The 12819-nt window shown below is 40.3% G+C and overlaps 1 protein-coding gene across 1 annotated transcript in view; it reads left to right on the top strand.

Annotated features, from left to right (window-relative positions):
• MLLT10 (MLLT10 histone lysine methyltransferase DOT1L cofactor) overlaps positions 1–12819 on the top strand; it is a 119850-nt gene that overhangs the window by 40157 nt on the left and 66874 nt on the right. Inside the window, 2 exon segments of the mRNA XM_048511868.1 lie at positions 8966–9069; positions 10149–10242. Coding sequence (XP_048367825.1) covers positions 8966–9069; positions 10149–10242 — 198 coding nt within the window.

The raw sequence follows: 12819 nt of genomic DNA on the forward strand, positions 1-12819 counted from the left end.
GGAAAACCGACAGCACCCTAAGACATACATGGTTTGTTACAGGTATTTGTGGTATATTGTCGTGTATCTGCTATGTCCTGTTTATTTTTTCATGAATTTGCAACCTTTTTATTGTGGAGGGGGCATTTAAATAGGGAATCTTTGCATAACACCTAGATAACATTAAATATTTTAATTAATTTGAACGTTCACAAAAACATGTAGGCCACTTTTCAACTATTCCAGCGCAGTGCACAGAGTTAAATAATGTGCAAGAGCACATATTATAGTAGCAGCAATTATTTAAAGATTTTGTGGTGATTGTAGTAGTGATAAAGCTTTTGGCTCCTACTGGCTAATTTTGGAACTAGCAGCTGATTAAGGAACAAGAAGTCCCGCTGATCAGGAGGAAAAAACAGATACAAATATTTTAGAAAAATAAGCAAATGGTATGTCTGGTGGTGGAGAGCAGCCCATACAGCCAGTAAATAAATAAATACATTTTCATAGTGGAAGAAAGTAAGCTCTGGGGATTTTAAAGGGTCTGATGGTGTTTAACTTGTTTGTAAACAATTAGATGCCAAATATGTGTAATCATGTATCCCAATTGAATGGGATATTTCCTGTAAATGTTGGTCCATTGCATGAAGTATAGTTAACTGTAAAGTGAGGTACATTTTGGGGGGAAAATCCAAACTTTAAATATCTAGACTTAACACAACAAGAAATATGTTTGGAACTGGCAGAGCCTGGGAGGGAAAGATCTTGGGTTATGGGTAGCTCAATAAAAATGTCAACTCAATTTTCAGCAGCAGTGGAAAAGGTGAAATCCATGCTGGGAGTTATTAGGGAAGAGATTGCAAAGGACAATATTGTAATGGTTCTTTATAGCTCTATGGTGCATCCTAATTTGGAATACTTCATACTGTTATGGCCACTATATCTCAAATGGCTAGAAGGAGTCAAGACAAGGGCAACCAAGATGATTAAGGGGTTGAAGTCGGTAGCCTGTTGGGGTGGCATGAGTAGGCACATTTCTTGGCAGAAAAAGCCCCCACTCAGTGAAGTTTCACTTTCTTCTTCATACACACCAAGAACTGTGTACAGAGAAGCCAAAGAAATATTTACATCAATATGCCAGTGTTCAGCTCCCTTTAAAATCTGCTCCCTATAAGGCACCCTCTCCTCTACCTTGGTAAAACCTGATTATAACTTTGGCCATCCCAAATATCAAGGAGAACATAGATTTAATACAACAAGAAATAAGTTAATTTTTCTGGGAGGGAAAGATTTAAGTTGCAAGTATTTACATCAATGACAAAATGGGTAAAAGGATAACCCCTTGCTTCTATCTATCCTATGGGGATGGGTTAAAAAATTTGGAACTTTCTATTCAGAAGAAAAGGTAAAGGTTTATAAGGAAGGTGTGAGATGGAGAAACTAGATAGAACCATGTATGCAGCACCAAGCTCCTTGAATGAAGGATGAAAATATGCTAAAAAGCCAAATGGTGCTTGTTACTTTAGGTCTGTTGGTTATTTGTTTTTTGGTATAGTGCAATGAAATCATGTTGGAATGTTTTGCTTAGGACTATGGGTGGAAGCTTGAGATAGTATTGTTATAGTCTAGAGGCCTTATTAAATTTTGTGGGTGACAAATGATGGATGTGAGAGTCGCATATGCAGGAGTAAGAGAAGAAAACTTGGACAATTGTATTCTGCCCTTTGTTTTGGTCCTCTTTCCAACTTAGGGAAACTTGTTGTCTGGGAACCACCAGATCTTGATGACTTACTGTTGAATGTTAGCTCAGTTAATGGAAGAACTCTTACAAGAATATGTTTATTGGGCCTGTATTACTGAGATGTAGTCTGAGTAAAGTCTGGTGTAGGAGAGGTTAGATGAGGTTGTAATTATTTGTTGGCAGATTCCTCATTTCAAGAAAACTCAATACCGAAAGTTTTCAAAGGAGACTGTTGTAAGATCTTTACTAGAGTTGGGCTTTCTAGAGTTGAATAGTTTTTGCCTTGTGGCAAATCTGCCTTTCCTTGGCAAGGTGCTTGAGTGAATTGCTAGCAACTCAGCACCAGATGTTTCTGGATAACATGGGTTATCTGGACTCTCTGAAATCTGCTTATTGAGTTATGGATAAGAAAATGCCTTGCTCTCGACTTCCGGGAAACCTGGTGATTTGATTGGTTTGAGCTTGCAGAAGCTCCCTTCTGCGCTTTACTGTAAAGGGTTCTTATTGGCATCAGAGCAGACTGGCCCTGACTCTAGCCTCTTCAGAAGTTCTGGAGATCTTAAAATTCAACAGATGAATTAGCTAGGGCTTATCATAGACCCGCTAGTTCTGAAAACATCTAGGATCAGAAAGTGTGAGGTGCCTTTAGGTTTCGAATCTGCTTCTCCATTTTTTCCCCTAACGGCCCCTCAGTTTCACTTTCAAGCTCCCCCCCCCCCCTTACTCTGTTGGATCTGCAATATAACAAGACTTTTAAGGTACTAGAGGACTGTAGAAATCTTTTGTTTAAAATAAGTTTTGCTTTTTGGACTGGATCTGGTTTTTTTCCCTCTTTATTTTTGGATTGAATTTCTACAATAACAATACTCCCCATGTACTAAATGGATTACAAAATCTCTTTGCTCAGAAACATTAACTAATTTTGTGAACAGAAGACCAGAACATGAATTCAGAGAAAAATGGGAGTCCTATTCTGAATATTATAAAATGTAAAGTTCCATACAAGTTTAAAAGTTATTATGACTTTAAAGAAGTGCATAAATGTAAGCATATCTTTTTAAATATACACAGATATTGATAATTAATTTCAAATTTAGTAATTACATGATCACAGAAAAGAATGGGTACATTTATATATCAAGATAGTTTCATTTTATAATGTATTTTATGTTCCTTTAGCTGATCATCAGTGCAGATCTACATATTATGTGTCTGTGTACTTATCTTTTCTCCTGTATATTTTTTCTTTTGTTATAATGTTTTTGTGAAAAAGAAATACATTTTATTTAAATAAAAAGAAACTGCTTTGCTGCCCATACTTGAAGCCCTTGGCCAGGTCTCCCTATTAGTTTTTCTGGACCTCTCCGCAGTTTTAGTGCTAAACTGGGGTATCCTTCTGTTCTGACTGGGATGGAGTAGCAGGGTACTGTTTTGCAGGAGCTCTTATGTCTCCTTGTAAACAAATATCGGAAGATGGGACCAAAAGTCTCCTTTTTACACCTTGGCCCTTTGGTGGAGTTTTGCTTGGCTTTCGTCTTTTCTCCCATACTGTTTAGCATCTGCACAGAAATACTAGGGGAAGTTGGAGATTTGGAGTTCAGTGCTACCAGTTTCCCTCTCCACCAAATTCTAAAGAGGCAGCGAAAACCACAGTGAAAGGATAGATGTGGACAAACAGAAAAGAAAGGAGGTGACAAGATGGAAGCACTGCTGGTTGAAAGCAAAGCAGTCTGGGATTACTTTTTACAGCCTGGATCAGGTTGAACTTCCCTTGAAGGATCTGGTTTGCAGCTTGGGAATGTTCCTGTTCAGGGCTTTTCTTAATGAGAAATAGGTCACTGAGATTTCCAAGAGTATGTTTTACCTGCTGAGGTGGTTTGCCAGCTGTAGCCATTAGTGGAATGCTTGGATTCAGTCACAATCACTCATGTCTTCATCAAAATCCAGCTTGAATTTCTGCACCCTAAAGCGGAACTGGGATTGCCTTTCAAGATTGTCTGGAAATTCTAGTTGAGTCAAAATCGAATAGTAAAGTTCTGACAAGAAACCACTGTGATATACATATTATTCCGGTGGTTTATTTGGTACACTGATTGCCAGTTTGTTTCTGGACCCAGTTCAGTGTGCGTGGTCTGTTTTTTGATAGGTCTAAAGGGCTTAGGTTCAGAGTACCTGAACAGCTTGCCTCTGTCCATGAGTTGAAGATTAGAAAGTTGATTATATCAAACACATAAAGTAGTGTGTTCTGTTTGATGGCCTCCATATTTTGAAATACCTTGCTGAAGATGCCCTTTTCTTCTGGCCTTCTGGAAATGCATCAAACATGTAGGGTTATCCAAGGCTCTTGATGGTTTCATTGCTTGACCTCTTGGTGTAAACTGTGTTAATGTTATTGCTCTTGGGTTACTGTTCTATACTTTTGTATGTGGTTGTGATGGTGAGGGGTGGGATTAGGGCCTTTTCTACCAATTTGCATTAAAGGTTTTAAAAAATAAATTGCTTTGAATTGTGGGCAGGGGCAGTATTAGTGAATCTTTGGGCCTGAGCAAAAGGCCAAGTTGGGGCTCCAGTTTCATTGTTCTGTGCCTTTTGCCCCATTGGGGCCAAGCCAAAGGTAGTACTTTCCCCGTGGAATGCTGGAAGCTAGCTGTCTGAACCCCAGATGGGATGACAGCAGCTGTAGGAGCCTGCTATTAGTTGGGTTGGGAGCTGTGACTGGTTGTGGGGTATTTTCCTTGATCATAAGATTTTTTCCTGCTTATGGAGGGCCTGTTTTTGTCCCCACAATGTTCTGAGGGCTATAGTAAAGGTGCATACACTGGGTCATTATTGACTCATGGGGTGGCATCACATTATGGCGTTTACTAGGCAGACTGTGTTTAGGATAGTTTGTCTTTGCCTTCTCCAGTCATCTAAACATTACTTCTAGCAAGCTGGGTACCCCTTTTACTGACCTCAGAAGGACGGAGGGTTGAGTCAACCTTGACCCAACTACCTGAAAGTGACTTCCATTGGGATCGAACTCAGATCATGAGCAGAGCTTTGACTTCAGTACCTGCAGCTGACTACTCTGCTCCAAGGGGTTCTTGGGCTGTGGTGGGAGATGGAAAATGTTAGTTCACCAGCAGAAGGGCATTCCTTTGATGGAAAACTGCTTTTGACCCAGTCCTTATTTTATTGAGTTATAGTTTTATTTGACCTTACCTTAATCACCTTAATAACAGAAAACTGTTGAGAGAAATTGTTGGTCACTGTTTTATGTGCTCCAGCATAGTCAGTTAAGGTGAAGGGTCCTTCATTCAGGCTCAAGGATATTTGAAGCTTTGCTAGCAACGTTAGAAGACGAAGGACAGAAAAGTTTAGTGCTTAAAGGTCCCAGGAGGTAGGAAAGCCAAGACATACGAAACAAAAAGAAGCTAAAAGAAGGAAGTTAGCAGGCAATGCACTGCAAAGCTTGGTATATGAAATAGAGGTTCAAGGAGGAATACAGAAGAGAGAAAAGGTTTAGAAAAGGAATGGCTAGTGAAAGTGGAAAGAACCAGATTGGCAAATAAAACTGGAGTAAAAAAAGTCGTGAGTTCCTCCAGTACACCCTGAAGTGTTCTTGTACCTTTAAGAATGCAAAAAAGAAAAAAAAAGCGGGGGTGGGGGGTGGGTGGGTGGGTGGGATATCTCTCACTTGTGGCTTTTCCCATCACTGGCTAAGCAAAGATTGCTGAAGGAAGATATTACAGATAGAGACAACAGATTGTCAAAGCAGGAGTTAGAGGGAATGGTGCCTTGGAGACAGTGTGAAATGGCAGCTGGAACCAAACCCATGGGAGCTATGATCCTGTAGGACTGTGATCTGATGGCAGAAAGGAAGGATACTGATGAGACAACCGTTTTTTCGCTTAAAGCATAGTATTTAAGTTTAAATTGCCATGTTGGCACTTTGCGATAAACAAGTGGGTTTAGGGTTGCAATTGCTGGGAACTCTAGGTCTGGCGAAAAGGTTGGCTTCTACACTGGGCTAGGTTGCTGGGAGGTTGCTGGGAATTGAGATCCAATATTTTAATCAACTAGGTAGGGTCCTGGGAAAATCAACAACTGTGAAAAAAAAAAAAGGTCAAGGGGCATCCTGAAAAGGTAGGACTTTGGTTTCATAATGGACACAAGTTTTACAAGCTGACTTGCACTCACCCAGCCATTGCAAAATGTGGGAGATTGACTTTGGACTGAGTTTCCCCAAGCAGGGTTCTGTGGCAATCATCCTTAAACTCCTGCCTCTCCTCTAAGGCTCTGGACTGGATGTTATGATTTTGGCTTCAGGCAAATCCAAGTGATTGTCAGCCCGTGTGAGGTCATGGAACTCAACTGAGTAGGAGGGGGTGAGCTAGCCTCAGCTTAAGAAGGGTGAAGGAAATTTTGGTCTCTTGGATGGGGATTTTGTGACTCTGGAAAGGAGCATCATCTTGGCCAGGCTTTTATTTGGCTTTTAGTTGAGGTTTGAGGGTTGGCTTAGGGAAGAAAGCTTGTTTTTGTATGACAAGTGAGTATCCTGTTAAGGTCTTGCCATTCCTAACTGGTGTTTGTAAGGCCTGTGGAAAGGTGCTCTCTGTGTGGGAAAAGACTAGCTTTGAGCCTGCTGGCACCCTGTCTAGAGAAAGGGGAATCAAATCTTCCTTCAGGGATTATTCACTTGACTTTGAAGCCAGTTTTACTTTATACATTAAAGTCATCCATACATAGCAGTTATAATATTAAATACTTCATTTCCTCTTTTTCATCTGTCTTGTCTGTCAAGTCAAATAGCCAAGGAAAAGTGATCTCTATTTACCTTATATACAAGTACAGCCTTGGTCTAGTGTCTAGCAGATTTCTAGTCAAAAGACCTTTAGGGAACACAAAACATTTATGCTACCCATCCAAACGTTTATTCTATCTATCCAAAACGTTTATGCTACCTATGCTACCTATTCTGTATCTATCCTCCCTTTTTATTTGATTGTGCATGGTTGGGGTTTAAAGAACCTGTAGGAGAGGTGTGGGAACTGCGTTTTCTTTGGTCCAGGAGGCAGTGGATTCAGTGCCCTCTCTTTGGCCCTTCCTTTGCCCTTTGGCCCTTTAAGGCTGCTGCTCCAAGTCACGCCCACCTCTCTTGGCTCCTGCTAGCAGCCTTGCTACCTCCTCAGCCTCTCCCCTTCCCTGGGTCAGTGCAGCTCCGGGATTAGGCAGTGGCTTTCTACCTAATATCTGAAAAGGGTGTCTTATTAGGGCAGAACAAACTTTCTTTCAAAACCCCTGTTCTTAGACAGAGGTCTTGAACAATAAAACCATAAAGCTTAAATAAGGCTCATATGTAAAAACACCTGTCTTCAACTCTTCTCTGCAGCCTCTAAAAAGGAAGCAACAGAAGAAGTACGTTGAAGGTCAGAGTCCTAGAAGAGGAACTGAATCTTTTGTTCTAAAGTTGTTCAAGGAAACATGCACCCTTTATTAAAACAGGGTACAATTCATTTTATCCTCAGTTGGGACACATAAGGGCATCGCAAAATGATATGTACCAAGGAATCCACTGGCTGAAGGGGGCAGGGACAAAGCCAGTATGGAAAAGGGATCTTTAGCAGATGACCCAGCAAAACCACTGAAAAAGGGTAATTAAATCTTGAGGGCATAAAGATTCCATAAAGAGTACAATTAGGAAGATTACCCTTAGATAGAAGGCCCAGGGCAAGCAGAGAACATGTCCGCCAAGCATCAAAATGAATGTAACTCTTATCTGTAGCATAGATCAGTTTGGCCACATTTTTTTACGTTGATCTACAGGGGAAGAAAAGGATCCTCCACCTTCAGATTTACAAGTGATAGCTGGTGTTCAAAAAGCTGGAGCTGGGGACCCTCAAAAGAGTCCCTGAGGGTTAAGCTTAACAAGCTTCCCTGAAAGAAACAAACAAAACAAACAAAATGGTTAGATCAGAGATTCATAAGAGTAATCTTACTTCAGGAATATTTGAAGTTGTTTCATACTTCTTAGATCTTGTTTTTTAAATTATGGCGGTGGTTAATCTGCATCTTGGATTTTATCATTCTGAGGCAATAAAAGTTTTGCCCCAAAGGCTATATTTTCATCTTCTGTGTGGTAGCTCCTTTGATTGCTGACCTGCTTCTGGGGTTTGCAGACTGGCCATGATAGTAAAATAGAACTTATATAAGTAGAGCATGCTAAGGGATAATCAGAGGGAACATCTTGCATCATTATTACATTGTCTTAGTAGCATGTTGTGAGAGATGCAAAAAGGTTTTGCGTTAGTTTTGCCTGTTGGAAACATTTGCGCGAGTACATTTGGCTGTTGTATGGGGGCTGTTGTCTTTCGAAGTTTTTCCATTATACCAGAGAGAGCTACAACAACCAGCTGCTCTTCAATTATTAGAAAAATGTAATTACAGAATGCTCTATCTACAGCAAAGTTTTCCCAGTTTTCATCAGTAGTATCAGTATTTACTATTTCCAGTCCCTGGTCTGAGCGCTATTTATCCTGGAGAGAAGAAAAATTTCCACATGATGGCTTGTTCTCAGTCACAATGTATAGCATCAGGAAATGTGTCCTCCTCTTTCTTCACCTGAGAGCATTTGTCAGTACTAGACTTGTTCCAGGCAGAGGTGTGGAGGGGGAATGGTGCCTGGAGCAACACCTGCTCTAGGCGCATCCCGTGCACGTGCCCCACGTCCCCCCAAGCCCCACTCACCTTAGCTGGTGGGAGCCTGCTGCGGGCTGCCTCTCAGTCTGGCGCCGCCAGGCTGCTCCAGGCCGTGGGATGCCTGGTGGGGCTGGGCCAAGGGGAGGGGTGTGGAGAGTGATTCTCTCCCACGTGACCAGCTGGCGGGGACATGTGACCGCTGGTTCCAGGAATTGTGGTGATGGTGGAGACACGTTGCCGTATGACAAAGAAGGTTTTTAACAATGCTATGTGGTGTTGTGGCTACGGCAGATAAATTCTGTGTAATAAGCCCCTCGGGGATTGGGCGGTCTATAAATTCAAATGATAAAAAATAAATAAAAACAAACAAACAAACAAACAACCTGGGACTCTTTGGGGTTGGGGACTTGACATGAATTCACAGTTCTGAAATCTACAAAACGGTTTAGTCTTGGCTGTGCTTACTTTTTGCTGTGGATATTTCATTTGCTTTTGTCACTAGGTTTCTGTTGACTCAAAATGAGCGCACAGTGCACTGAACTATTTTCTCCTTTTTCCTCATAGACATGTTACATATGTGATGAGCAAGGCAGAGAAAGTAAAGCAGCCACTGGCGCTTGCATGACTTGTAACAAGCATGGATGTCGCCAAGCTTTCCATGTAACATGGTAAGTAAACTCTAGTGCAAATAGCATATTTTATCCTGTTATGACATAGCTTTATTACCTTGGCAGATGTATTTAGTATGCTGTGACATTTTTTGGTTAAAATATTGACTTTTCGTATGACAGCATGCTAGCTGGGTCTATAAACCACAAAATATAGCAGGTATAGCAAAACTTAAGCAACCATAGCACAGAAAAACAGTACCCAGGCTAGAACTGCAGTGCAACAAATAACATAAGCATTTAATACATGTGTGAATATCCAAGCACTCCTGACACGCAAGTAGACAACAAATCTTATAAGTAAGCACAGAAGCATATAGCATTCAACTGTAAAGATGGTCCAAGGCGAGCCTCCTGGTTCTTTTTGCTTATTTTGTAGAATTTTTCTCTTATCCAGTTCTTCAATCTTGCACACAATATTAAGGATCACCTTCCCAATCACTATAACTGCTATTCATCACATTTAAGAAAGCATTCAGTCATTGCTACATATTCTTGTATGTTAGCTGAGAAATCTTACTGTGTCATTATCTCCGTAGTTCAGTTTTGAAGTAAACTCATATAGTTTTTAAGTAAAAGGCCAGTTATTTATTTATTTATTTATTTATTTTTCAGATTTTTAGACCGCCCCATCCCCTAGGGGCTCTGGGCGGTGTACAAAACGATAACCATTGTATACAGATAAAAACAGTTAAAACCTTTAAAAGCAGCAGTAGATAAAGGACTAAAAAGAATAATTAAATTAATTTGTAAGATGGCGTCCGACAATCTAATTTCACCCTCTTTCAGAGAGGGAAGGGCAGCAAATCCCGAGATGGCAGAGGCACAGATGTAAAGGCCACGGGAACTATACCAGAAAGAATTTCCTGCTGAGGCAGCATAGTGATTAATGATTAGGTGCAGGTGGACTTGTAAGCCTCTTTGAGACTCCTTAAGATTGAGAAAAGCGGGGTATAAATCTTCTTATGTTTTAATTTTCATTAGTAGCCTGCATTAATAGCCTGATTTAGACTTGATTAGCGATGGCTTGTTTTCTGTTCTGATGTTTAATCTCTTTCTATCCTGTACTTCTCTTTTAGTGCACAGTTTGCCGGACTTCTTTGTGAAGAAGAAGGTAATGGTGCAGATAATGTCCAGTATTGTGGTTACTGTAAATACCATTTCAGTAAACTGGTAAGAATCTGCTGAATTCAGTATTTCAAAGACAGTGCCATGTTTATATGATGTGAATTTAACAGTTGGTATACTAACAAAAAGTTAAATGTTATATATCTTTAATACTGGATAATATTTAATTTTCTGGGCAGAATGAGTCAGGTCCAAAGTTTTGTTTAGAAATGGAAAGATACTTGTGCAAGCAGAAGAGGAGATTATTTTTGTTGCTGTCTCCATTCCACTGCAGACACTCAACTTACATCTCACACTATTCCTGAGTGTCCCCTAACCCCAAGGGACAGTGTTTTGGGGACCATGGTGGGCTGCAGTGGAAGGGCAGATTTGAGAAAGATTCATTCCACAAATGGAGCTTCACCTGGATCCATCTTTTTATCTTTTGAGTAGGCAAATAGCTGTATGTGACATTCAGGGTTGTCTGGGAATGTTACATTATTGATAACGCTAACGTTGTCTTTTAAATTCTGCAACATAGTAAGTTTATAGTAGAGCATTAATTATGGGAATGGCTTGAACCTTCAAAATGTTAATGTAATGAAATGTTTGTCTAAATACATGATGCAAAACGATAGTTTTGCTGAGAACTACATAATGGTAAAGTTAAAATTGCCTTTCTGGATCAGACTGAACTTTTCTAGGTTAGCATTCTGATGGCAGCAACGGCAAAGCTCCTACTCTCATGCCTTTCTGCAAACTCTGCAAAGCTGAATTATTCAAGAGAGCTTTTCTATGCAGGCAATAGACATGCACTGTACTAAATGATTCACAAGGTTACTCAGAAAAATTATTCGGGACTGTGGTCTATATTGTTGTGTATAGCTGGTTGAAACTTGGATCCTATTGTGGAATTTTGTATAATTTAATGTGTCATGTTAATACTTACGCTTTGCCTCAGTTCTGTTTTTAGACTTCTGGTTGGTTCTACAACTCTAATCCTATTAATTGTTTATGAATGTCCCATCAGTAGCCCGCCTTGAGTCCAAGTGAAATAACAAACAAATAAATAAAGCATGTAGTGCATGATGGGAAGGGGAGGCTGGAAATTCCTATTCTGTGAGCTCTGCTTTATTTGCTGGATGTGTTGAAAGGGACTGTGCTGTGGTCACTTATTTCTAGATGGATTGGCAATGTTTTTTGCATCTTGTGTTAAAGTCAGAACTTTGTTACTTCTTCAGATTAAATCAGAAGATGGCAGTGGGTTCCAGAAGTGATTGTTCTAAGCTGGAATAATTTATTGTATTCAGAAATGACACAAATGTATGTTTAACTTGTCAGCTGGCAAGTAATTCAAGTCTCCTGCTACATTTTCTACCTTAATTGTGTCTGATTTTATCTAGCACAGGGGTAGGGAACCTGCGGCTCTCCAGATGTTCAGGAACTACAATTCCCATCAGCCCCTACCAGCATGGCCAATTGGCCATGCTGACGAAAAGCGATGGGGAATTATGGCTTATCTGGAAACAGGACCCTGATCTAGCATCTTGAAGCTGTTATCTTTGGTTAGGAGCACAATAGTAATGTATTACTTTTTTGATTTTTTTTTCTAATTTGACTCTTGTCCTTTCTGGTAGATTTATGCCTGAGGATAACCACTGCCATTGGCTTTTCTGTGTTCTGATGTGCTAAGTGCATCTCTATTCTCTTTCAGTTACAGAATTTCTGACTCATTCATTTTGTACTTTTTTGAGCAATGGTGAACGGATTTTAAATGTCAGCATTCTGAGTCTTGTTATTAGATGGATTGCAGAGGCATATTAACTTGATGCTGAAAGTAGTTTATTAACTTGAACTATAATAATATAGTTTAATTACTGCATAGCCATGACGATTTAAATCTATATAGTAGCATGGAAAATGTTTTCTAAAATAGTATTTGGTTTTTTAAAGACGATCCGTGTCTTCCCAGGTGCATGCGTCTCTTAATATAATCAGGTCTCTTATCTAGTGAAGTGGATCCCCCCCCGCCCCCCACACACTACCACACAAGTGACCTTGCTGGGTGACCTGGGACTAGTCACAGTTCTTCAGAACTGTCTGAGCCCCACCTGCCTCACAAGATGTCTGTTGTGGGGAGAGAAAGGGGAGGAGACTGTAAGCTGCTTTGAGACACTTTACAAGAGAGAAAGGTGGGATATAAATCCAGATTCCTCCTCCTCCTCCTTCAAAATAATAAAAGTAGCTCCTTGGTGCTCTTGACTCACTTGAGGGGTATGAGCCATGAGTTGGACTTGAGTCTTAATTAATATTGCAGTAAATAATCTTTGCATCCTCATTAATGGATGAGATTGGTCTACATGAATCGACCTTTATGCGCCTTAGGTACGGTTATAATCTCTTCCTGTGCTGGGAACTTTTTCAAATCTTCTGCCTCCACCTTCAGGTCTTTCTCTTCCCAGAGAAATAAAACAACTCCTGATAATACGCCATTCTTTCATCGTAGGCCTTGTTTGCAGCTTTTGCCGCTTTCCTTACTTCAGTGAGGCAAGACGATCTTTTTTTTCCTTGCAGAAGTGGAGTATGTTTGCATGGGCATCTGCCTTAAGCTCTTCAATCAACCAGATCATGCAGTTCATCTGC

Source organism: Sphaerodactylus townsendi, linkage group LG11 (genome assembly GCF_021028975.2).
Source record: "Sphaerodactylus townsendi isolate TG3544 linkage group LG11, MPM_Stown_v2.3, whole genome shotgun sequence".
Lineage (NCBI taxonomy): Eukaryota > Metazoa > Chordata > Lepidosauria > Squamata > Sphaerodactylidae > Sphaerodactylus > Sphaerodactylus townsendi.